At 37.8% G+C, this 27,973-nt stretch overlaps 1 protein-coding gene across 1 annotated transcript; it reads right to left on the minus strand.

The window, feature by feature from the left end:
* Window positions 1-8,631: 8,631 nt before the first annotated feature.
* LOC143848042 (mitogen-activated protein kinase kinase kinase 1-like) lies at window positions 8,632-25,652 on the minus strand. The gene is made up of 9 exons (XM_077356822.1): window positions 24,465-25,652; window positions 20,634-20,718; window positions 20,345-20,407; window positions 15,170-15,327; window positions 13,333-13,408; window positions 13,187-13,246; window positions 10,750-10,857; window positions 10,413-10,647; window positions 8,632-8,994 (listed from the first exon to the last, which is right to left on the minus strand). The coding sequence occupies exons 1-8, from the start codon at window positions 25,550-25,552 to the stop codon at window positions 10,441-10,443; spliced, it is 1,845 nt and encodes a 614-aa protein (XP_077212937.1). The 5' UTR covers window positions 25,553-25,652; the 3' UTR covers window positions 8,632-8,994; window positions 10,413-10,440.
* Window positions 25,653-27,973: the final 2,321 nt, after the last annotated feature.

Below are 27,973 nucleotides of genomic sequence, written 5' to 3' on the forward strand. Positions count from 1 at the left end.
ATCGTATTTTTATATTTTTATTTCAGAACTGAGTAGTTATTTTCTGTTTGCTTTCATTTAAGATTGAGAATGCAATACATGCTGGTACTTAATTTAGTGAAATTTGGGGATTTAAAAATTTTATACATTTTGGGTTGGATTGAAACTGGAATTGAATAAATATGAATGGCATACATGAGGTTTTTTATTTTGTTTATTAAATATATGTAGTATGTACTATGGAATGATATAATTGTAAAAATATATGAAATTATATAGAGAGAGAGTGTGTGCGCATCGGAGCGACCCCAATTAGAGCTCCAAATCAACCCGCTATCCCAGATAGCAAACCAACTTAACCTACTCCATTGTACCGCATACCAGGCTACCATCGCACCCCGTACCGAAACGAAGGTGTTCCAAGTAATAATGCTTATGACCATTAAAAAAATACAATATAAAGTGCACACATATTTTCTAACAACTGAAGGAGCACACACCTTACTTTTTACCCCTTTCTTCTCTAAATCTATATATCCTTACCATTTTTATTTATCGTTCATACTAGCGGTGGTAGTGCATAATTTTCTTTATTGTAATGCACAGTTATCTTTACTCTAATGCGTGTTGCATACCTTTTGTCAAAATATGCACGGTAGGTTGACAATATGTGTAATACGTAGCCCAAAAGGGTTCCCCATCCTTCTCAATAACTAGCTCTCACCATTGAGATCATAAGCTTATTCCCGGCATTGGAGCTATCAAAATCACCCTCGTGTCGAAAATCTAAATTCAACTTTGCATGGGTTTTCATCAGTCACCCAGTTTGAGGGAGAACTAAAATACCAGAGATGACAACACCTAGCATCTCACTGAACCGATTCAGGATGAAAACCGAACTTTGTCAAGCTTATTGCTAGCTACATGATATTTGAATTTTAAAACCGAACTCTGTCACTTGCTTCAAGCCATAATATCCTTCTTTAGACTGCATTTGAATATGAGGATATTCGCTACTCATAAGCCAACAAGTTGCCGCATGGATACTAGTTCTAATCCACCACACAGGAGGTGGCTGCTTTCCACGTCAAATTGAGCAAGGACCAATTTTGAGATGATCATTCTAATGGAAGTGGATTTACTATGGGAACTAAAGTTTCATCATAAACCCTAATTTCATCCAATACTGTGAACCTTAGTTTGACCTCATAAAAACCACCAACAATGAATGGTATTCTTTTCATTAATTAAAAGGATCACCAAATCCCGCATATTATTTTGGATTCAATCAGTCATCTCCCATCATATCTGCAAGCCCAATTACTGTTAAAAGACACCGATTTCAGGTTTGAGGCTTCTTATTTGAGAAACTCAGGTACAAATGTGGAAAGCTAAGTCAAACAATCCATGGGAAACAACACTCTCAAGTCACAATAAGCTATCAAATTCCATTTTGATATCTGTACTAGTAGGTAGTAACAGAGAAAAACAATGCTCAACATGACAGTTTAAGTAAATTATTGGGTCCCGTTGGTTATACAAGCATTCTAATAAATACAAGGCCAAAGAACTACTTACAAGTCTACGCATTTTTTTCATAAGGAGTAGTTAAGGAGATTATGAATTGACGGTTACTCTTCAAATATGATTGCTTGGTCAGTTCTTCATTGTTTACAACCTTGGTGGCTTGCTCACATTATTTGATGAGATTGTAAATGTGTAGTGGAAATAACTTTTCCTTTTTTTCCATATGCTTAGAGGTTCATGATGTTCGACTCTCCTGCTAAGAGGAGTTCTACTACATGTTTTAGCTTTTGGACAATCTATGCCCCTCTTCTAATTTTTTTTCTTTTAATAGAGCTTTTCTACATTAAAAAATCCAAGCAATACTGAAAAATCATTATAAGCAAGATTATGTGAGAAAAGCCAAGCTACAAGTCCAAAAAGGAAAAATAAATATGATGAAAATTTTCCAAATGCACAGATTATAAGATATGATAAATTCCATGAAATATGCACAATCCACTCTTCCTATGTCTGGAAACAAAACAAATCAATCTAGTTCAAAGGACAATAGAGAACAGCAATCAACCCAAACTAATAGCAGACAATTTCTCAGTCCTAAATTTGGTGGTTCCTCTGTAAAATAGGATGTGAAAAGATAAATAACGCCTTTCTCCAACAGCTTAAGTTTCTGGAGAAGTTGGTAAGTTAACATATGATCTTGACCACTTGACCTATCTATGACTGGACTAAGTGGGGTGGTTTAGATGGTGTTCTTCAATGCTTCTCATTCTCCGTTTTTTAGGCCGAGTGAAACATGCAAAATCTCCAAGAATTTATCACAAATTACTGCGAAATATGGCGTGAAATTCCAAAATTAAAGTAACGGGTGGAAAGGGTTTGATTTGTAAAACATCAATCTCATTTTTATTTTTTTTTCATTTCCCTAAACTAAAACAAGAGCAGAAGTGCTACTGAGAACGGTTAAAGAACGTGAACTCGGGTTCTCCATGTAAGTGGCCCCCTATTGGAACTTTTGAACTGACATTATTTTTGTAGAACATGCACCCATTGCCACATGTACAAAGTCAAGTAGGAGACTATTTTTGTCCATATTAAGTTCAGCCTATTACCCTTGGTCTCAGCCTCATTGAATGATTCAAGACCTTTGATCAAGCTTAAGAAAAAAGAAATACTTTAAGCCATTGATTTTTTTTAATGTCTCAATCTTGCCAATAACAATTTGGGTCATGATATTTTCACTCCCCTGCAATACGTGCACACCCCCCTTATAACCTGATTTGACGTGAAAAGTGGGCAACTTTTTGTCAAATCATGTTATAAGGGGGGTGTGCAAGTACTGCAGGGGTGTGAAAATATCATCAGCCTAAGAATTTTTGCTTAATATAAGTTTTTGCTTAATAATTAGTCGACCCACTGTGTTGGATAATCATGAAGAAAATGGCATTGCTTGTAAGAGTAAAAGTGGAAGAAAAAATATTTAGAAGAGATAAGAGGTCTATTATTAAGTTATTGGACTATATTATCTAAGAGAATTTTTATGATGGGTGGCCGTGAAAACACGTGAAGTCTAAAAAAAGTAGGTACGGCCCACCTTTTTTGATGATCCAAACCGTTCATCTGTTTGGGCACAACGTAAATAGGCTGTGCCCCAAATATCAGTTCCATAGGATGATCTTAACCCTCCGATCTGTAGAAGATTCCATAAATGATTTTTGGAAATTTCCATATTCAGATCAGTTCAGATCAAAGGGTTAGGATCATCCTATGGAACTGATTTTTGAGGCACAACCTATTTATGTTTTGCCCAAACAGATGAACGGTTTGGATCATAAAAAAAAGTGGGCCGTACCTATTTTTTTAGACGTCACGTGTTTTCACGGCCACCCATCATATAAATTCTCATTATCTAAAACTCATAAAGAGGGATCTCAGTTCACAAACTTATATAAGGTGGGTTTTTGGTAGTTTTCTCTTTTAAATAATATTTTGCTTAGCTTGATTTTTTAATGAAAAATTGAACATCAAGCGTTCACAAATTTTGTAAAATAAAGCCATAAATTACTTCTTCTTGCTCTACAAATTTAGCAAGAATTTCATAGGCCGTAAAAGGACTTGATCTTGATGTTGGGTCTCCATTCAGCATGGGAGTTTGATCCAATGGGATGGATGATGATGGCAACATCAAATCAATGGTCCAGATAATTAGTAAACTTATTTTTCATGAATTTTTCTTTCAAAATTAAAAACTTTCCCTACTGTCAAAATATTGCAAACCTACTAGACCCTGGAATCTTAGTTTTTTTCACTATTAATTTCTAGTTTTAGCAGGGAAGTGGTTGAGTTACTCTCTTTTGGTATTTGGAGATATGAAAGAAAGAGAGGTCCTTCTCACATTGGATATGGTGGACTGCCCCTTCTCACTTAACAAATGGAAAATGGGACGTTGCATCTCACTTACAAAAACAAAACTCCAATCTTTTGAGCAATAATTAGTGGTTAGAAACCTAATTATGCATGATTTTTACTGAGGCCAAGAGAAGATTGATATTTAAGATTTTTTTTCCTTTTTTTAGAAGGTGCAAATCTGCAAATTTTACTACCTACCAAGTTTTATTAAATCCCATTACCATTCCATGGCTTACTTTGTTATGTTAGTAGTTGGCCAACTCCAAAGTCCAAAAATATGAGAACCAACTTCACTTCTAGAAATATAGGCAACGAAAGAAACACATGGTGTGGACAGGGCTGCCAATCTGCTATTTATGAAAAAGGGTATTCTAGAATTGAATGATATCAGTAGCAAATATACAATCTAAATAATTACTAACTAACAACTACGGGTGATTGCGTGCATCCATAGGGATTAGCCCCGCCCTAAAATGGGGTGAGGATACCCTATGTCATCAAGAAAAAGAAAAACTATAACTAACAACTTAAATATAGGCCGACACGGCCCTAGCAACTTCCTGTGGTGTCTTGTTAGCACTTCTCTATATCGAGAGGGCAACATGAAAACGTAATACCTACCTAACGTTGTTGTGACAATATAGAAAACTACAATTAGGGTTGTCAATGGACTCACATGGTCTGATGGATCTAAAGGATTCGAACGTTAATGGACGGGATTTGGCACGACTGCGAGATCCGAACCTAAGAGACATGTATGGGTCGTGACTTAGACTGACAAAGTAGGACGCAAAAAGAACTCTGGAAAGGATCGACCGAAAAGGGATCCGGATACAATCCGAAGTGGATCCACTGATACCCCTAGCTAATGTGAGCCCAAGTTGAGGTCTTATTGGGTGTTTCACCATATTAAAGTGCTGATTACCATAAAAAGAATATGATTAGTAAACAAGTTTTCTGTTGGGCCATTCAGACAATAAATTGGGTAAATGCTTAAAGCATAATGCAACCTAAAGAGTTTTGTGTTTATTTATATATTAGTAATTAAAATATAAACGTGGCCAGAAAAATATAGAATTTATTTAAGGGGAGTGATAAATCGACTCCCAAATATGATAAATCGACTCCCCATCTGTCTTTCTCTCTCCTCTGGGTTAGAGAGAGATAGACACACGGGGAGTCGATTTATCACTGCCCTTTATTTAAAGGGTAAATTTCAATTGTACATGTTGTAAAGCAAGTATAGAATTTGATACTCATTTTTTTGAAATTAATCAATAATCCAAACTAAAAACAAAAGGTCCCAAAATTCAGAAAGGAATATTTTTCTAGCAAAATTGGCTACTTTGTGAATTAATTATGATTAATGTCTTGACTAGCTATATCCCAACTGGTTTTTCTTATCATCAAAGTAAGATTTGATTAATGAAAAGCTATTATCAAGTTATCCATATCTTTGATGTGTGAAATTGGTTGTTAGTTACATTCCGACATAAGCAAAAGCTCTAATCAAGAATAAGGGGCTGTAATGATACCTCTAAGAAAAGAGTTGCAGAATAGTTTTGAAGCTAAATATGATTATTAGCAAATAATGGCCATAATTAATGGGTCCAAAGAGGTCTTTATCATGCCACGGTAGCGATGAAATCATTTCCCTAAAATAATTATTTCTACTATGCGTCCTCTTGTTTACGAAGCCTTACAGTTGATTTGATGGCTAGTACCACGGCACCATCACATAGTACCATGGTCACAGATTAGAGGCTTAGAAATTAGAATAGTCTAATTGTGTTGAATTTCGGCGCAAGCATAGTAGATAAATGGTTTTGATCATTGACGTCAAATCACGTTATAAGGGGGCGCATGCGTACTGCAGGGGGTGAGAATATCACCGCCATTGAAACAAATCACGTTATAAGGGGAGTGCATGCGTACTGCAGGGGTGAAAATACCATCGCCCTTGAAAAAATGCCACCGGCTAGTGCTTATATCTATTGGGTCTTATTGCTTGCATGAATGGAAATGAGGGAGCTATAATTTGGGGAAATTGGCCGGGCTGAGTAATACCACAAAAGAAAGAAGAAAGAAAGAAAAACAAAAGAGGTTGAAAAACTCAACTATTTCTCCACGTTTTTACGTAGGGATGAGAACTTCGTCCCCTTTACCTCCGATAAAAAAAATTGTTACTGACCAAACAAAGTCACCGATGTCTTTGCATTCAAGTTAAATATATGTGAAAGACAAATTAAGTAAAACATTAGAAATGCATGATAGGGAGATAAATGCGGTGGGAAAATTTATATCCACACTCTACCTCTATTTGTTGATGGCTTTTCAGGACTGGTAAGCCTTCAACAGCTGATGAAAAAAAAAAAGGAGTATAAAATGAAGAGAAGAGTGCCATTATTAAAATATTGGAGTGTAATTATCATTATAATATATTAAGAAATCACATTTCGAATCTAGCCTTTTCAAGGTCTAGAAGATGAGTTGTTCACCTACCAAAAGCATGACACTTTGCATCACCCCTAGTCTCACATTTGCATCACCCCTACTTCTATGATACTTCTATGTAACATTTCCTTTTTTCCATCGATGATGAAGACTTGCACCAATGGCTACGTCTCTACTCTCATGCAAATATAAATATCTATATAACTATTGGGTTCTGATATTGACACTACCATGTGTTAGTAATTGCACAAACTCACCTTGTCTTTTCTGTTTTAATTGCATTCCAAAAGCTTTTGGGAACCATAATAACCTTTAAAAGCTGTTTAAATAATAAAAGACAAAAATGAGTTAGTGCAATTATCAAAATATGGTTTTCCAAAATATCGTATGGATTCGAACTCACTTCCTTGTCTTCCTACGCATGTCTCACAACATAGGATTCGTCTTTTATTTTCCTAACGAAATCCTGCTTTGCTAGCATCCGTTTCTATAAAATAAGTTACCAGAGAGGGACAGATAAGGCATTTACAAATTTGTAATGGATCAAATGGAGAGTGCAAATATCAGTGCAAGTAGTGAAGAGAGAGAATGTAGGAGAAAAAGAGGGAGAAAAAGAGGGAGAAAAAATCCTTACTATATTAAAAGCGAGAATCATATATTTTTCGGCACGTTTATGCATCCCGCCTTAATTTCCGTCAAAGTCCCACGTATGTCCTTTTTCACTACTTCTTTTTCGTAATTTCCGCTTCTCATATGCCCTTGCACATGAGTTAAAAAAAAGACGCCAGCAGTCTCCTTTTTATGCCTCTTTTCCCTTGTAATGGAAGCCTTGCACCAATTTCTACGTCACTTGTTTACTTTCATGCCTATATATGTATACATATTTATTATTAGAAAACAGTTTCTACACACATGTGTAGACAAGTTATCTACACACTACCTTAAAATACAGTGAAGGGCATATTGTTTGGGTGATCCAAACCATTCATTTGATTGGCCCTCACATAGATTGGGTATCCACAAAAAATCAGCTCCATAGGATCATCCCAACCCTATGATTTATGGAGGTAAAATGGACGTGCATAAACCTTCACAAATCTATCCATTTTTTGCCTCCACGGTTTAAAGGGCTAGGATGATCATATGGAGCTGATTTTTTGTGGACACCCTATCTATGTGAGGGCCAATCAAATGAATGGTTTGGATCGCCCAAATAATGTGGGCCTCCGCTATATTTTAAGGTAGTGTATAGATAACTTATCTACACAAGTGTGTAGAAACTGTTTTCTCAATTATTATATATAACTAATCATTCCATTTTATAAAAAAAATTGTAGTATCTTTGCTATCAAATTTATATAAATTAAAGAAAGTGGCAACAAGTATAAAAAGAGGAAAAAATAAGGTTGGGAGGCGTAGAAACATGAAAATGTATGTACTTCTATTGAAAGCGAAGCAAAGACAAAGTGGAAAGCGTATCATGCAACAGTTGTTCTAATGGAGAGGAGGTGTTCGGTTCTCCTTTGTTTCTAATTCTTATGGAATGATTTTTCTATATTTTACTGTTATAGGAATGCAGACATTATTTACCGTGAGGGGGTAAAGTATTATCATGAGTCCATGTAATTTGGTTCAAGAGTTGGGAACCATCTATGTCTGGCTATAGATAACAGATCACCCCTCATTTTGTCACCTGTGGTCTATTTATTTACACCAAAAAGGAATTTTAGGAAATTAAGGCGGACCCACATCGAGCACTAGTGCAAGAGGGGACCACTATTTCGAGTTGTTCATCTAGTGGGACCCATCCTAGATGGCATGTCATAAAGCCTCCCTAGGATTTTTTTTTTCATGATAAATTAGTTCCTCATTTGGAGGCTACTAGTTTCTTGTTGTTTCCTGATTTTTAGCCACTACACCCACGCGACCCCTGACCCCTCACCCGTCTCTCACCGAGATACTAGTTTATCATGAAAAAAAATTCATGTAGGCGAACGTGCCCTTAAAGAAAAGATCCCAACCGTTCGATCGATAGAGTAGAAAATCACCCATTGTGGACCATTGCCTATTTTCATTTTAAGCATCCATTTTCTGGCCACCACCAACGGATGGTTAGGATCATCTAAAGAAGTCTGATCTTTAAAGACTGGCCCATCCAAGGAAGGTCCCGGGACGACCCATGGTCCGCCAATTAATCTGGAACAACAAAATCTGAGATAAGGACCCAAGTAACAAGGCTTCCTGGATTGGAGATACATGAAAATATATAAAAATATTCATCTCATTGATGATGATTGTGATACATGTTTCCAATATTTTTTTTACAAAGTGAATCACCTCGACAATTTTCTGTAAGATCACAAGTTTCAGGAAGAAGATACATGGCATTGCCAAGAAATGAATTGAGAGACATGGGATGAAATTCCCAAGAGAAAAATACAACACCAACATGACAGCCATACTTCCTCCCCTCTAGTATCTGGTTTGTTCCTGCACCAAGTGTCTCATGTTCACATTGAATCACCCTGTTTTAGAGGCATGCCCTCCGTCCTTTTATAACTGTACTATACACGCCGAATGAAACCACAACATCTCAGGAAAAAAGATTTGACAGGATCAAATATGGACCTGCAGTTCAAGAACATGATTGACACGGCAATAAAACTGTATTAGGAAGATAGAAAAAACTTTGGTCGAGAGAACAATAGAATAACTCATGAGGTTCTCTTTGAATGCTGAGGCCATGTTCGTTTAAGATTTTTTTTTTTTTTTGAATGGTAGATAATATTAAAAATAGCGAAAGAAGACCGGGATGGTCAAATACAGATAATACAAGAACGAAAAAGGAAGCAAAGCAAAAGAAATATCAAGCATGGAGATAATCAAAACGCTCCAAACTTTCTCTGGATACCCCATCTTTAGCTAGCTTATCCGCTACCTCATTTGGGCTTCGCTTGACATGATAAGCAACTATTTGGGATCCTCCAATATTATCCTGAATTTCATCAAAAAAAGCTGCAAATCTCCAAGGAAATGAATGAGTTCCATTGAACGACCTAATTACATTATTTGAGTCTCCTTCTATCTCCACCTTTTCCAGTTCAACATTGCTTAGAAGTTTAATTCCATGGTGTATGGCCCGCACTTCCGCCTCATTTGCATCCGAGATACCTATTGGGCCCGAATAAGCCCAAATCACATTTCCTTGGTCATCTCTTAATACTCCCCCTATTCCGGATGGACCCGGGTTTCCCATACTAAAGCCATCAAAATTAAGTTTCAATAGTCCCTGGACGTGGACGGGTAGCTCCCACACTTGATCCACTTTGGGCTCTTCCCTAGCTCCATTGCAAATTACTGTCCAACCATAGCATGGATCATATGCAGAGACAAATGCAAAGCTAGGGAGGGTTCTCACCCAAGATATGGTGATTGCAATCATCTTATTGAATACGAACAGAGGTCTCTTTGATACTCTTTGAAAACCCATGCGTTTCTCTCTTTCCATAGAACCCATAAAGTAGCAAGAAATGCTACCTTTCATAGGATCTTTCCTTTGCCCTTCCACGAAGTCCATTCCCAATTTTCTAGCAATTCCACTAGTTTGGCTGGGAAGACCCACGCTATACCAAATCTTGATAAGATTATTAAAACCTATTGTGAGTGTCAAACCTATTATTGGACTGAAAATTACATTTGAATTTCAGTCCAATAATCAGTTTGGCACTCACTATGGATTGTGATAATCTTATACGAACAGGGCCTAAGGCCATGTTCGTTTTAGATTTTGACAATCGATTGTGAGTCCAAAACCGATTATTGGACTCAAAATTAAATGCGGTTTTGGGTTCAATAATTGGTTTTGAATTCACAATCGGTTGTCAGAATCTAAAATGAACAGGGCCTTAGTGTTATTAACAAAGAAGTTCTACTAAATGTGCTACCAAACATAAGCTCTCAAACATGGTAACTGTTGAGAATTGCTTAAAGAACTAGAAATTGGCAATAGACAACAATAAGACGACTAATAATATTCAATATCTGACCTGATCTTCGGATATGATTGGATACGACTCATATCTGACCATTATGACTAGGGGAAGCTGACTGAACAGCTTTCAGTGGCCTCATCACAAATGGATGATCTAGTAGCTCAGAAGCAGAGGGCCGATTATCTGGGTCAACTTGAAGGCATTGGTTGATGAAATCCCGTGCATCTTTTGACAAGTTAGTAGGAATGGATGGTGGTTCGCCCCGACCGATCTTAAATAATGCCTGCGTCTGTAACACCAGAAATTTTGATATATAAGTCGAACTAAAAAAATATATGACTCGCCTAACATGAAAAACATAATATCGAAATTTAACGGATTTAAAACCTACCCATTCCAAAGTAGAGTAAGGAACCTGACGAGTTAACATCTCTAATACAGTGCAACCAAGGCTCCATATATCAGCCTCAAGCTGATAGGTTTTTCGAGGATTAACAACCTGCGACATGCAAACGGGACTTGATATTGCAAAAAAGTTGCAAAAAGCTATGCAAATAAAAGAACCTGATAAACAACAACACAAGTTACAAAAAGCTATGAATATAAAAGACCCTTGATAACGGAGAAACAACACCACCAGTGATGGATAATTAGCCTCTTACTAGGAAAACTGGGAATGCATAAAGGGTGACCTAATGGGAGTTATAGGAGAATTTTTTACTCGAGGACGAATTAAAAAGGAAGCAAAGGCAACGTTTGCGGCACTTATCCCCAAAAGAACCAAGATAGTGGAAATTGAAGATGTTAGGCCTATCAGTAGCGTGAGACGCCTTTATAAGATAATAGCTAAGACTCTTGCCAAAAGAAAGAGGATGGTGGAGCAGGTGTGCTTGTGAGGGTAGGCAAATCCTTGAAAGGGTCCTCATTGCTGATGTGTCTAGAATTAAATACATGAAAATGAGGGAGAAAGTCGTCTTGTATGAAAGATTATTACGGAAAAGGGTTATAATCACGTGGCCTGGGAGTTCTCGCTCTACATGTTGCAAAGAATGGGGTTTGGGGAAAGGTTGGTGCAAACCTAGGGGTTCGCAAGTAAATTTCTAGGATCTTTGGAGCATAAAAGGGTGTCTAGACTTAATATACATTCCCAATTAGATTAAACATAACATAACAATCAGTGACAATTAGAGTTTGAAGTCATTCATCAAATAGAAAATAACTCAGCCATAACAGATTCAATACATCAAATACATAAATTAAGGGCCATTGAATAATAGAAAAATATCAAACCTCAAATAGGTGCATCATAAATATCAAATCCATGTAATAAGTCTATCTATGGCTCAAACAATAGCTAGGGGTGGCGAGAGAATAGTAATAGGTAGGGGAATCAGGGTAATGTGATAATAAGGCAATGAGTATGTGAATGGTTATGACTTATGGTTATGTCAAGGGGTGTAAAGGAAGAGGAGAAAGATTGAGCAGTGTACTGGGAAAAAATAAAAGAAAGGAAGAAGGAATCAAGAAAGGAAATATAGGGTCATGGTCCACTGAAACCGACAGAAGATGGCCGAAATGTTCCCCTTTCCATCCCCACTGAAACGCATACCAAAACCAAAACCATAAGTGTATTAGTAGTATACTATATTACTATGTGTTACATAATTATATTTAAATGAATTGCATGGGAAATGGAGTGTATGGATTATGGATAAATATGTAAATGAATAACATGAGAAATGGGGTATGTACCGAATTATCAGACATGTGCGACAGCGCATGTCATTATGTGTTTGATGTTGTTAAACCATCATGGATGGTTGTCTTGCTTATGTGATGGTTTCAATGTGTGTATTTGTGCTTCCTCTAGCATTTCCTGAAGTTTCATGTAAAAAATCTATCATTTGCATATGTTTCCATACATTTACGTGATTTTACAAGATTTCCACCCGAAACCGAACGTTTCCATTTCCGTGGAAACCGATACCGAAATTTAAAACCTCGTATAAGCTCAGGATGTAAAAATAGAAAAGTGAATAGGTTGAAGGTTACAGCCATGACGGGAGGGAGAAAGAAGGGAAAGATAGGAGAGAAAGAGGAGAAAATAAGATAAAGAAATGGGAGGGGAGGAACCGAGAAGGGTTATCACAACAAAAGTTTCAAAATTTTGGTCCAGTGTTCATAGTGTTCAGAAAATTCAGGCCAAAACACCATTTCAGCTAGAATCGTGCGAAATTTCCAAAAATAGAAAAAAAATAAAAGCACATATTTATGGTATTATTGTGGTTTTTTTTTTCCAATTTTTTCCCCTCTTGACAACACTAAAATGTGATTGTCTTTAGGTTGTTTTACGGGAATTTGACGTCATTTACCATAAAGTGTTGAGTCCAAGCTTCAAGTTCTCAACGAAGGAAGTGATACACATCAGCCACGAATAAACCCAAATACTAGAATAAGTAAAATTTAGGTTTTTATTCCACAAAGCAACTTTTCAATACGAATTATATTGGATCTCAGACATCAATAATGAAACTATCAAAACAATTTCCTGGTATCAAAATTCCAAAGAAGATGTCAAGCAATCATAAATAGAAACCTATATCAAAATTAAGAGACTACTGAAGATAGACATTCTAGAACAAAATACAGCTAGCCAAATTAGAAAAAAGGAAATAATTTAACTAAGTCATTCATTAAATCTAAATATAAAAATATCATCTTTCCTAGTGGAATTGACATCTTAAATGGCTGAATATGACTGAATCAATCTGTGTAGGCTATTGCTTCATGACGCAGGATAACTTATTACATAAAGAGAAGATACGAACCTCTGGAGCCATCCAGTATGCACTTCCTTTGCAAGATTTCAGCATATTTAATTTGCTAGTCTGTAAAAGTGCGCAAGAAGAAGCATAAGATTAAGAAATTTTTTGCGCACGTGAAAGAGTTAATATGCTAAGAAAGAAAAACAAACCTCCTTTGCTAATCCAAAATCTGCAAGCTTCACAGATCCAGATGCATCCACCAATATATTGGCACATTTGATATCTCTTGAAGATAAAAAAACAGGTGTGATTTAATTCCAAGCAAAAAAAAAAAACAATTTACTCAAACGATAAATATAATGATTAATGAGATATTAATATATTATGCCAAACTGGCAACACTTCTGTAAATATGAACTTAGCAGATTTACTCAAACAGCCCAGATTGATGAAAAATGATTTTTGTATGAAGGTTCATGTAATTGAGATTGACCATCTCTCAGCTAGTTGTTTTAAGAAGGTTCTGCACATATTCGTTCATGATCCACACGTGAATGGAGCAGTTCACACTTTCTGGGTGCATTTTGGTTGGTTCCTTCCACAGGCAAACAGATTCTAGCACATCCAAACATGTGAATTTTTCACTTGTGTGATACTGATACGGACATTTTTTGTGTCATTTAGGGCACATTTGGCTTCCAGGAATTCTTTTTCATGATAAATCGGTAGTCTCCAAGTAGAGATAAGGGTGAAATTACTGAAAATCAGGAAAGCAAATCCAGGAATGGGGTGTCTCGTGCGATGAGATGCAGCTAAAAATCAGGAAACAAAAAACTCCACTCAAAATCCGACTGATCTTTTCCTGATTTCTAGCCGCATCTCATCACGGGAGACACCCCATTCCTGGATTTGGTTTCCTCACTTTCAGCAACTTCATCCTCATCTCCACTTCGAGACTACCGATTTATCATGAAAACAAATTCCTGGCGGCCAGACATGGCCTTATTCTTCCCAGGTTACGCTACCCACAGGAAGGACAGTTCCCAATGGAAGTTCTGAAGATACCGTGTAGCAGTATACATGCTGACACGTGACTGTAAAAGTTTGCATTTGGAACATTCATGATACCCTAGTTTATTTATACTGGTGGTACACAAATGATATTTAATTAGTGAGCTATCAGTATTTTTGGAGCAAACCCAACTTGTTTAAATTCATTTAATCCATGTGAACCAAAGATATTTAATTAGTGATAGATTGCAGCTGGAAATCAATAGTTCTCATTCGAACAAGTCAATAACAGAAATTTTGCAAGTGAAAAGCGGGAATGATTAGAAGGGGAAAACCCGACAAGGCCAAACAAAGTCCAAATTGTAACTCAGGCACACATTGCCAAGTATTATGGTTTATTTGTGGAAAACCTTCACAAAAGAAAACCGGTCATGGAACAACTGAATGTAACACCAAAGAAGGTACCATATTTTCCTCAGGCAAGCAACACTCCTACACCTCACACGTGTATGCAGCATTTTAGTTATTCAAATTTAAAATCTTGGAGGTAGTTCGAAGGAAGCAAGATTCGTTTCCTGGACTTGGGAATCGTGATTCCCCGGTACGCGGATCCGATTCGGGAATCGGTTTGAATACCCGAAAATTGGGAATCGAGGTTCGGATTCGTCAGAATCTCGATTCCCAATTTTTAGAACCGTGATTCCCAGACGATTCCCCGGCGAATCCCAACTCCCCAGCGACTCCCTGCGAATCCCCGGCAAACCCACGATTCCCGCTCCCAACCATCCCCGGAGCCTTCGATTCCCGCTTTTGAATCCCGAATCGAATCCCGCTTTCGATTCCCGCCCTGGCAACCTTGGGTAGTTCTATAATGACTTACTGGAAAGCAACAAAGAACTCACATTTCAACAGTAGCACACACTTGCAATGCTGAGAAAGAACCTCTAGTGCTACGTAAATGACCTTTTATTTGTTTTTTCTTAGGGGGAATGCTACATAAGTAAATGACTTAAAATTATAAAATTCATTCAGTACCTGTGCATCACATTTCGATCATGGAGATACTTCAATCCATTCAGAATCTGTCTTGTGTATGCGGAGACTTGGGAATCTCGCAAATGGTATCTTCGATAGAGAGATGACAGAGAACCTTGCGTTACTAGCTCAAGGAAGATGTACAATTTTGCTTCCTCCTGAACATTTCATTGTGTAAACATTTATCTTTATTTACAGTTCTCATAAAAGCGCAGTAGTTGAAAAGCGTGTATAGATATGCATAGATCTACAACAAATTGGAAATATGACAGAACTGAACAGTTACCACATCCATGCACAACCTAAAGCCAATTAAGAGGCATAAAAATAAAAGGCAGAATATTTGAAAAAACAAATCAGAAGCCCTTGACCTTTGGAGAAAAAGGATTCTTAAAATTATTATTATTATTATTAGGGGAGTGATAAATCGACCCTCATATATCTTAAATCGACCCCCTATGTGTCTATCTCTCTCCTCTTTCTCTCTCTAACCTAGAGGAGAGAGAAAGACACATAGGGAGTCGATTCAAGATATTTGGGGGTCGATTTATCACTACCCTATTATTATTATTATTATTGTGGCAAAGCAATTCATTGATAAAAGACCGAGATGGTCACAGAAATTACAGGAAAAGAATAAGAAAAATACAAAAAATAATAAATAGCTTCCCCAACATCAAAGGAAGGACCTAGCTCAAGACGGAAGGAAATCCAAAAGCTCCAAGGCCTCTTTAGAGACACCTTCTGTAGCAAGCTTGTCGGCTTCTCTATTGCGGACCTTCTCACATGCCGATAAGAGATATCATGACCACTAATCAAGTGTTGGATCTCGTCAAAGAAATGGGCAAATCTTCAAATGATGTTTGATGATCCACTAAGCCAATGGATCACATTAAGGGAGTCTCCTTCCACCACAACTTTCTCCAAAGATTCTCGCACCAAGAGCCTAATTCCTTGATAGAAGGCTCGCACTTCCGCTTCACTAGCATCAGATGTCCCTATAGGGCCCAAAAAGTACAACTTACCGATCCCATATTTTAACAAGTCTCCACTTGAGATCCTTTTTGGTGGATGGTATTCCGGAAAGGATTTGGGGAAAGACAACGACATCACATGTATGCTAATCACTGATCTGCTACTGGGACTAACATGTAGAACCCATCGGTCAAAACTAATGAGGTCCACATGTATAGTAATTAGTAAGATGCTAGTGGACCCTACATAAAGGGCCTACAGGACAAAGAAGTAATGGACCCCGCATGTATACTAATCACTAATCTATTAGTTGGGCTAAGATGGAGAGCTCAATGGCAAAATTCTAATGGAGCCCATATACAGTAACGAGTTACATGCTAGTGGTGCCCACATAGAGTATAATGACTAAAAAATAATGGACCTCACATGTACACTAATCAGCTATCTACTAGTTGGGTATGAAGACCCAACTAATGGACTCTATATGTATACAAATCAGTTATCTGCTAGGGGGGTACGAGGACCCAATGGCTAAAAACCAATGGGGACCATATATAGTAAAGCCTTTACATACTAGTGGAACCTACATAGATGGCCTTATGGCCAAAAAAAATATACACAGGTGTACAATAATCAATGATCTACTAGTGGGGCTAAGATGGAGGGCCCATCTATAAAAAAAACAATAGGGACCACATATATCAGAACAAGTTATATACTAATTACCAAAACCAATGGACTCCACCTGCGCGGATTTTTCCCAACACTTCTTTCCAGATGGAAAAGAAAGCTGCATCCGAGTTTCTAAGATGAAAAAATTTACGATAAAAAATAGGTATTTTCCTTTCAAATGGAAAGATCTTTCCGCAGTGCACAGCCTTTCCTTGCGCAACCAAACAAAGAAAAGTGTGAAAACTTGGAAAAGGCTTTCCTTTCCACTAGTTTACACCACTTTCCTCCAAACCAAACAGGCCCTTACATGCTTAGGAGATACAGCAAACACATTAAGCTGTGTGTACATGTATGGGAGGTTAATGTAAACATGGCCGAATGGCCCAGCTCTTTTTGTTGTTTTTGTTGTTGAACACATTAGGCAATGGAGACTAATGTAAACATAGCTGAATAGTCCAACTATGTGTTGTTGTTGCTGCTGCTGCTGCTGCTATTGTAGCTGTTGTTATCGTTGTCCTTTCGAATTTTCGATAGGTAAGGATGCTATTTTTTTTTCTTGAAAAGTATGAAAGGATGCTATTTTTACTGTACTATTATTAACAAACAAGATTTTATATTACCATTCAAAAAAAAAGATTTTATATGGTGTGTGGGTGTAAGTCTAGTATTTTTCAAAAAGTACAGTGGGGCCCATTTCATAGGAAGATCCAAACAGCTGATTTGTGGGTCCACAACATAAATAGGTTGTGCCCTGTAAATCATCATCACAAGATGATCCTAACCCTCCGGTCTATAAAGACAAACTAGATTTTATATGGTGTGGGGAGTAAGTCCAGTATTTTTTTTTTAAATTACAGTGGGACCCACTTCATTTTTCTTTTAACGGCAATGAATTGGATTAATAAAGAGAGAAGACCATTAAAAAAATAAAGAAAGAGAGGAACCTGATGAAAAGACGGGTTGCGTAGCGGAAGATAAGGCTAAGGTGCGTGATCGCCGATCTGACGCATTTGATCATCAACCTGGAGATTTCTAATTGGACAACCAACGATCAGAGATTTCCGATCGGATGCACCTGCATCAGAACCCCACGACCGTGCTGGTCGATACAAGAATGAAGAAAAAAAATGCAACGATCAATGAGATGGAATGCCACAAGTCCTCAAGGGGGAAGAAAAGCATACAACACTAAGGAATCCTTCTCCACATCTTCCCCCGCAAGTATATCGGCTTCCCTATTCCCCAGTCACTTCACATGATGGAAGGAGTCTAAGGTTCCCATCACCTGATCCTTGATCACGTCTATCCAATGAGCGAACCTCCAAGGGTAGGAGAGGCTACCCTTCAACCATTGTATAACATTAAAGGAGCTGCCTTACAGAATCACTTGATCGAGGGTGTTGGACTCGATTAATCTAATGCCTTGTTGGACCGCCCTTATTTCTGCCTCATTGGAATCTGCAATCCCATTACGCTTTGAGAATGCCCATTTCGTATTTCCGCCACCATCTCTTAAAAGCCCACCTACTCCCACTGTTCCTGGATTCCCCAAACTTGATCCGTCAAAGTAACTTTAGAAATCTCTGGTGAGGAGGCTCCCACTCTTGAGAGATGGGCTCCCTATGTTCACCACTAAAGCAAATCCCTCTCACAGTTGTGCCAAAGATCATAAACTGACACAAACCTGAAGCTGCAGGGCCCTCACCCATGATATGGATAACGCAATTACTTTTGTGGAAATGTATTGAAGGCTCTTGACTAGCCCCTTAAAATTCTTCATTCCTTTCTTTCCTGAGCACCCAGATAACTATCAAGATTATGTTCCACAAGATCTTCAATAAATTTTATAGGATGATCCAAACCGCTCATTTGTTGGGCTACAACGTAAATAGGCTCTACGCTGAAAATCATCTCCATAGGATGAGGTTTCCATAATCTGCAGTCCCTATACAGATCGGAGGGTTAGGATCATCCTATGCAGATGATTTTCAAGAGGAGCCTATTTAAGTTGTAGCCCAACAAATGAGCAGTTTGGATAGTTTTATGAAGTGGGCCCCACTGCACTTTTTGAAAAAAGCTCAACTTTATGCCCACACACCATATAAAATCTCATTAACAAACAATAAATGACTTAAAATTTAATTTGGTTAAAAAGGCTCCTCCATCTTGTAACTTAGTGAAAGCTCAAAATTGGAGCACTAATAAAACCACTATTATAAAGGATCATAGAAATGAGAGTTCTTAATAAGATAAAAATCTTATTAAGAAGTTAAAAAGAAAAATGCATCCAAGAGATAAACCCCATATTACCAGGCAGATGGCAAGGCAAAAGTCCATTTCTGATAAACATGAATAGTCAAAAGATAACCTGACAATTCGACACCTCCAATATATATAATGCTATTGTCCAAGACATTCCTATACAAGAATTAGGTAACTTTAAGCATATTTCTCTAAATCCACGTACACTATATGATATTGAGAACAAAAGAAATACATGCAAAAGCATGAATAGCCAAAAAATAACCTGAAACGGGTTGTATAAAAATCCCACCTTCAATGGAATCCTAACTTTGATGGGTGCAAATTACAATACGATATAACACAGCTGCAGTTGCAATAAGTATTGGCCCTCGTATAGAAGTGCCAAGTATGTCATTACATTGCAGGACCAAACAGAACTTATGGTTTGCTGTCAATTGAACTCTTAATCCCAACACTCCAAAGTTTAATATAGCCCTCAAATGACACAGGGCACACGACACATGACAGTTGAGGTAGAAATTTAAGATGGGCATGGAAAAAGAAAACCACAAGCAAAGTAGATAAAAGATAATAAAGGATCTCTAAGATAAGGATTCTTATATGATGGATGTGCATATCTTTCTAAGGATTAATATTAGCAGGCAAAAGTACAAGTATGGCACACTTGTTCAATGTACCAACCATTTGTTTTCTAGGCCTTGCTATGGATGGGCCATGGAGTAAAATCCACTCCTGTTGGAAGATTCTAACCCTCTAATTTGTGGTCGTTAAATGGGCAGTGATAAAACAAAGAAACAACTGTCTGTATTCATGACCACAAATTGGAGGGTTAGAACCGTCCAAAGAGAGTGGATTTTGATGCATGGCCCATCCATGGGCAAGGCCTAACAGATGAATGTTTAGTGGCTCATTCACTTTTGCCCGCTCATATTTTACCATGGAAACATATGTGCATTCACCACATAAGAACCACTAAGAAGAAAAAACAGGTCAACCAACAACATAAAGAGCTTGGTCACACAACTGGAAAATTCCTTCACGCTCTATGAAAAATAGAAACTATATGGAGTTCATGGATTTCACCGCAACACAGCACCCATTCATAGCATAATATAAAGGTCTTGCAAGGGTAATTGCAAAACATGAGCAAAGTTAATCGCAATAAATAAGTGTGCATTTCTTCTCATTCCGAATCCCACCTTTGAAAAAGAAAACCAGTGAGGGAATGCACCAACTAATTCAACAAAGACTAAGTAGCAGTACCTTGTCTGTACCCAAGTATTGGACAATGTTCTCATGTTCGAACTGACTTAAAAGTGCAATCTCCTGAAACAACAAGCCCAAATTAGATAAGCTATCTCAGAAAGGAAAATGACCATCAACAGAAAAAATTCCAAAGTTAAAATTTGACAAAAGATCTCCAGTAAAAAATCCCAGAGCATACAGTTTAGATGAAGAGAAAATTAGAATCTTGACAATCTCATTGAAACCCCAACATATAAATAATGATATAAAGAGAACCCAATGATGACAAGAATTGACAGTGTCTCACCTGCTCAAGTTGAATAATGCATTGCTGGGCCTGGCTACCTTGATCAAGCAAAGAAACCTCTTTTACAGCGAAAAAAAACCCATCACTACAGAAGAAAAGGCTTAGTGAGCACAGGTGAGGTAATCATATGAGTTGACAGATTTTATTTTAATGATAAAAAGAACGTATTTGTTGTTTGAACAGAAACAAACTCCCAGAAAAATTAGATCAATCAGAAACATCAGACGTCTATATCCATTTTGACAATCTTTGATATTGGTCTACAATTTTTTCATTGATTGGAGCAAATCCAAATATTTCAGAAGGTGTTTCTTACTACTCTATGTAAATGTGCTTTTGGTTGTTGATTTACATTAAAATAAGTAGCCAGGCATCAATCAGTGACACAAAGAACTCATGTTCTTTTCCTCTTCCTTTTTTTCTTCTTTGGCGATAACAAAAGAACTTTCATTAAAGGGATAAAGCCAGCACAACCAGGAAGGGGAACGCTGTCCCTCAAAGAAAGGAATACAAATGTGCTTTTTTTATCTGAAAAGTTGGATGTTTCGCATATTTCGACCGAAACATTAACAAAATCCTCATTTTCAAAAAAAAAAAAAAAACATTAACAAAATTCCGAAATCTTATACGAAATTTGGTATTTTTTTGAATCCAAGTGGATTTCATTTCGGTAGCAGTCGAAACTGAAATATTTCATTCGAAATGAAATGGTTTTGCCGAAATCCAAAACAATGTATGGATGTTGACTACTGCTAAAGGGATTCCCCTTTCAGTGATAAATTGAGGAGGAATTGTGACCTACATGGTTGGGTACTGCCCTATGCAAGGAAGGTCTAGTTCATGGAGGTTTTATGGTGTTTGTGTGAGCTATATGTTGTATAATGCCCATATGCACTGAAACAGATAATTCATGTGTCCTACATACTGAAGGGAGGTTTATACATACTGAAAATAGTAAGTCCGCACTTAGTGAAAATAATAAGTTAGTATTATGAATTAGTGATGTGTGCACCTTTGGTGATGTGGACAACCCCCACATCTAGGATAATAAATACCATAAAATGAAAGTAAATTCTAGTAAAAATAAAATAAAATAAAACCTATCTAGAATGTCTAATGTAACTGAATGAAGAAAATAGAGTCCTCAAGTGAGCCATGTCACATCAGTTCCCCCCGTGTGGGAAGAAAATAGAGGTCTGCTAAGTGATGAAACATGACATCGCAAAGTCGACGTATTCTGTACTACACCTAACCACGAACCCGATCGTCCTCGCCAGCGAACTAAGTATCTCCAATAAAATCCTTGGCAGGTCTCCATCATTGTCCAGGTGTCTATGATGTAAACTCTAGAAGATGTCAAAACGACGAGGAAAGGCTCTGGAGAACCTCCAAAGAGTGTAGGATGAGTGGCTCCAATCGCTAAATGGTCATGTCGAGATAATGCCATCATCAAAATCCCCATGCTGAAGGTGTGGCCTTCCCCGAGCTGGTCAACCATCACCATGAACTTCTCGTTGCTTGCCCGCAGCCACTATAACATCTCTTGTTGTACCTTTTTTATATGATGAACGAGATCCTCGGCCTCAACACGACACCGACCAAGGCAAGACAAAAAGGTACAGTCCAAAAGGTGAGGAATGGGGCATCTACAAATGGTTTTAAAAGGTGATTTGTCAATGGGATGATCGATTGAACTATTGAGTGAAATTCTACGGGAAAAATTAAGTCCCATTGATGATATTAATAAATGCCATTAGCTAATTCTGTAGAAATGACACATTGGAGAACCTAACTATACAAATCGACATGAAATGAGACACATGGGAGAACCTAGCTATACAAATCGACATGCAATGAGATAAATCGAAGAACTTATCAATGGTAACAATGATGGGCTCAAATCTCCTAGCAGTCCTAATTATAGGGAATACAAAATAGTGTTGGGAGTTTGACTCGTAATGGATTGACTTACCCTGCTCTAAGTCCTTTTTTTTTTTTTTTTGAAAACCCTGCTCTAAGTCATACAAATGTCCTCACATGATCCTCATAAAGTGCGGTTTCATCGTGTTCACCATCATGAGATTGCTCATTTCGTATCATTGAAAACAAGTTCTATCCTCATCATCTACGGGTTCTACTAGATTGGTTCGAGGATTGAATGTCCCATACAAACCATCTTATGACATGTGACCTAGTTCAACAAGTGAAGTATTAGGAGGGGTATCTTATGGTTATGGTCTAAGAAGTCCACGCCCTACATTCGTCTCACTTGCAGGTGGCAGCGTGATCGTACTCTTAGGAGGAAGAGTGGGGTTCGAGTGACTAGTCACGAGACCTTTGTTGGTTGAGGTATAAGGGAGTCTGTCAGTGTCCTTTAACTTCGCCTTGCCTTGCACATGTGGATAAGATGTGCATGTATTCCCATGAGTCATGGCATTCATGGGGGCCTTAAGCCCAAGATATTAGTTAACACAACTCAAGTTACTTTAATTTCAGATATCACATCGGAGTGTTGGCCTAATGTAGCCTGAGTGCTTCATTAGCATGCCCTCGAGGCTGAACTCGACCATACTCTTGTTGTGGAGCATTAACCTAGCCAGCTATAGTTTAAAGTAGATAATTTGACATGCAGGACAATCCTACGGACTCTGGAAAGTTACTAAAAAACCTAAACACAAATATAAAGACACTATACAATGTAACTGACACCAAGATAACCTAAGATAGACTCTAAAACCGAGAACAACGCTAAGAAACTCAATTACTATCTAAATATCCCTTAAAAGACAAAAATCACTAACCTTGACTCTATCAAGAGTTTTACCAAACACCTGGAGGGCGCTAGATGAACTACCTAAAACATATAACTAAGGTAGACTCGAAGTAGACTTTTACCGAAAACTTGGGGGCTGAAAATGAATGACACTACAAGAGATCTGAGAGCTTTGAGATAAAAAAAAGTTAATTAAAAATAGAAATAAATCCTAAAAACTAAATAAGTTTGTCATGAAGAAAAACTGCAAAGGCTGATGTATCACAACAGTCAATGCATTCAAGTATCTCCCTGATGGCAGGGTTGTGAGGCTAAAAGCTAGAATAATTGATAAAGAATATATTCAAACCTTTGGCATTGAATATTCTGAGACTTTTGCTCCTTTTGTTGAACTTGATTCAGTTATGTAGTGTTGATAATATATATTGGTCATTGTGACAGCTCCATGTTAAAAAATGCTTTCCTAAATGGTGTCTTTTTGTGAATGGCACTAAAATTTATTAAAAGCAAAAGAAACTAAACGACTGAAGGGGGTCAAAAAAAAAAAAAACACAAGATAAACCATAACCTCTAAACAGAAAAGAAACATGCATACCAAAACTACAAAGATTCAAGGAGGAAGAAAATTAAAAACACTACTATCATCTCTATCGATCCCCGGTCGGGCAAGATGGCCCACTCCACTTTTAACAAAACGACAAACATTACGTGACCCTCGATCACATCTAAAATTTCTTCAATGGCATCTGCTGATTATTAATGATAGCAATCACTGTCCCTCGCACATCTGATAACGTTGAGGAAAACACCCTCTATAATGAGACAATCCAGCATATTTTGATAAACCAGTTTCATGCAAAGAAGAACTTGGACTTTTACAGAAGGAATTGTATATGGAGAACAAAAAGAATCTAAATGATTAAGGAATATGAGGGTTGTCAACAAGAAGACACAACACAAAAATTCCAATCACCTGCACAAGCTAAAATACGGCAAGTAAACGAAGAAAAAGCAATCAAGATGACGAACTAAAAAGTTCCAGTAAGCAATCTACTTACTCACTGATCCCTTCATAAACAGTTCCAAACGACCCACTCCCAAGAAGCCCGCCACGCATCCAAGACTTGATATTCCTCTTAAACCTCCCATTAGGCGATATAACGAACATCGCCTCTGTAGTAGTACTAGAAGAATCATCATCATTCGACGTCGAGAATGAACAAGACCCAGTAAGATCCACGGCCGTTTCTCCCAATCTAGTCCCATTTCCCTCTTCCCCTCTCACATCTTCTTCAATAACTTCATCATCTTCTTCCTCACTTCGCTCATCCTCGCTCTCTGTATAACTCTTCCCTTCATTATCTTCAGGTGCTAAAGATCTCAATAAATCCCAAGTCGAAGACATAGTATCGACAACCGGCCGTAACATTGCCGGAGGCGGAGCGAGAACCGGCGGCCGTACGCCATTAATTCCACCTCCAGAATTTCCAATTTTCATGGAAGACTGAAAAATTTTCGACCTAGAAAAGCCATTCTCAATTGAAGATTCCAAATTATCCGTAACCCTAACCCTAGAAACCCTAACCCTAGAAGTAAAATCAGCTGAAACCCTATCCTGTTCTTCATCCTCGTTGCTTTGCTCTTCAATCTTCAACGAATTGACGCTATCCGAAACCCTAACCCTAGAACTAAAATCAGCCAAAACCCTAGACTCTTCTTCTTCATTGCTTTGCTCTTTGAAGCTATCCAATTGTTTCAATCTAGATCTTGGAAGGAGATCAGAAGAAGACCTAGCTTTCCTGGCTTCCCAAGCAGCAGTCGGAATCGAGAAATCTTCAGGGCCAGAAAGCCCTAGGGTTTTGCAAATCCGGTCAATTTCACCATCGATTCCGTCCACGCGAAAACTGGTCTGACCGGAGTAAGGAGGGAGGTCGAGGGATCGAGTGCGAAGAGAAGATGGAGATGAAGAGGAAGAAGAAGAAGAATCTCGGGGGGCGGGAGAGGAAGAATCGGGGGCGTAGTCTATGTTTTTTATGGCATTTCTACGGTCAAGTTTCGGCTTTCTGCGTTTCTGCTTCGGATCCATAGGTGGTTTTTGTTTTGGTTTTGGGTTCTTATCGAGGTGGAAGAGGCGAGAGAGATGCATCTGGTGCCATTAGCAGAGAAGAGAAAGAGGGGGACGAAAGAAGAAGAAAAACAAAGGCAGTTTTTAGTTTTTACTGAGAAGAGACGTTGACTGAGTTACATGATTGTGTCCTTTTGTTTTGTAAGAATAGTCATTGTCTTTTTCTCGCGTGGACTGCTAAAATACGCGGTCAAGTTCGGCGTACCGCCATCTGGCGCGTGATATTATCTCTATGTAGAAACTATATAGTACACGGCCGTGCGCAAACTTGCAGCCAAAAAAAAAATAGCGGGAACCACATTAATTGGGCGATCCAAACCATCCAATTGTTGGATCACCCAAATAATGTGGGCCCCACTGTTTATGTTTATGGGTGCTGAACGTTCGTGCACGGCTGTCAACCAAATAAATTCTCCTCTCGATCGGGCGTGTGTTTTTTTTCTTTTTTTTTCTGAAGATTTTCAGCCGTTCGATTTGTGATGTTGATGATTGGGCGGACGGGGCTCTATATATTGTTCAAACAGTTCAGTCTTTCTTGGAATTTAAATTAACCTATCTGGATTTTCTTGTTGCAAGTCCAAATTTTAAGTTGAAGCTTTGCACTTTGCCATTTGAACAATACGCATACTTGTGTAATTTGGATCGGATCAAATTCTTAGATTTCTAATTCGGCAGCTGTTTTCAATTAGTAATTGAGGTTACACAAAATTGGAGCTAAAAGGGGAGGTAGGTTTAATCTGAAAAGTACTCTCTGCCACTGTCGAAGTAACTATGTTAATTGTGTATCGTACAATAAACGAATGCAATTTGTGTATGTGCTACATGTCTGCTCTAGTTTTTGTTTTTTTTTATTTTATGTTGAGACGGTCTTTCTTTAACCATGGGCAATAAGTTTCGATGTACTAGGTAGCAGCTGATAGTGAAAAAAATCAGACTTCTAAGTTTGCTGTGGAAATAAGAAATTGAAAATCCAAAGATGTGGCAGTTTCCTTCACCCTCTTTGCTCCTCAACCTCTCCCCTCCACTAGGAAGTACCCCTGCCCTCTCTCTCTCTCTCTCTCTCAACATGAGCTCCCGGATCTATTCATTTTGGACTCAAACCTCAATTCCGAATCCAAATACAAAGTATGAGGTATCCAAACGGGCCCTTAAGGCTACTGTAACAATCATTATAAAACACCCTTTCTTATCTCATTTTTCCATCATTATCTGTATGTTGTACTATTTGCTGCAGAAAATATCTTTTACATACCTTGGCTGCTTGCATAATGGGATAATTATAGCATCAGATTGGTATATCTAGCCATCTACAGTCATCTTTGCAATCAAGGCCATCATAGACATTGGTTGGGTCGGGTCGTGCTTTTAATGTGTTGACTTGTTTCACACTATTTCCCTAGGTTGTGCTTGGGCTAGAATTTCTTTGCTATTTATCCTGCCAAGATCCTTGGGCACTACAGCAGGACACGGCGCGTGGACTCCAGACTCCAGTTGATCCCTTCACTGCGAATTGTAAAGTTTGCCAAGATAGCCAAAGAAACTCCATGTGCCACCATAGTATCTCAATCAGTTGCAGCTTGAACCTTGGCAGTCACTCAAATTAAACAATATAATCAGACCATAGATCTAAATTTCCAAACATTCAAAAGTTTAAAATTTTTATAAGTTGAAATTCGAATATTTGAAAATTTAAACTATTGACTAGTTTTCAAATAGAATTCCTAGCTGCTTGCTGTATCTTAGCTGTCTAATCCATGCAAATTACCTAATCTGCCACACACCGAATCAGACAGTCAGATCTAAATGAAGCTCACATATTCTAACAAAAATGGCATTTAGCTCCGATGACTTGTGGGACTTATACTATGATATTTTTCAAAAAATGAAGCTCATAAGAAACATGATATTTTCTTCTTTAAGGAATGAGAAAGAAGAAAGATTAGGGGTAATTTTGGAAGAAAAACATATTTAATTTGTTGAAGAATGTTAACTAACCAACTTCTTCAAAAGCTTAAGCTGTTGGAGAAGTTGGTTAGTTAACATGGTATCAGAGCTAAAGGTCTCGAGTTCAAACCTCCCGGATAACAAAAAATTCTACATGCTGATGCAATAGTCGACCCAAAGTGGGACCATATGTGCCATGTGTTTGCCAAGTGGGCCACACGTGCGGGGGAGTGTTAAAGTATAAAAGATAAATAACGCATTTCTCCAATAGCTTAAGCTTTTGGAGAAGTTGGTAAGTTAACAAAGAACACCATATGATATTTAATTAGTTGAAGATCGCCCAATAATGTCAGCCTCACTGTAATTTTTTTTTTTTTTGCTATACTTGTTGTCTAAAAACTCAATAAAGCATGTTATAAGGCCAGTGTGGAGAAGTCTTGATTAGGATTTAAACACGGACACATGCACGTGATTAAGCTGTTTGATTTGGTGGACTGT

This window comes from Tasmannia lanceolata, unplaced genomic scaffold, assembly GCF_043159265.1.
Source record: "Tasmannia lanceolata isolate RefF3 unplaced genomic scaffold, GAP_Taslan_0.1 ptg000016l, whole genome shotgun sequence".
NCBI lineage: Eukaryota > Viridiplantae > Streptophyta > Magnoliopsida > Canellales > Winteraceae > Tasmannia > Tasmannia lanceolata.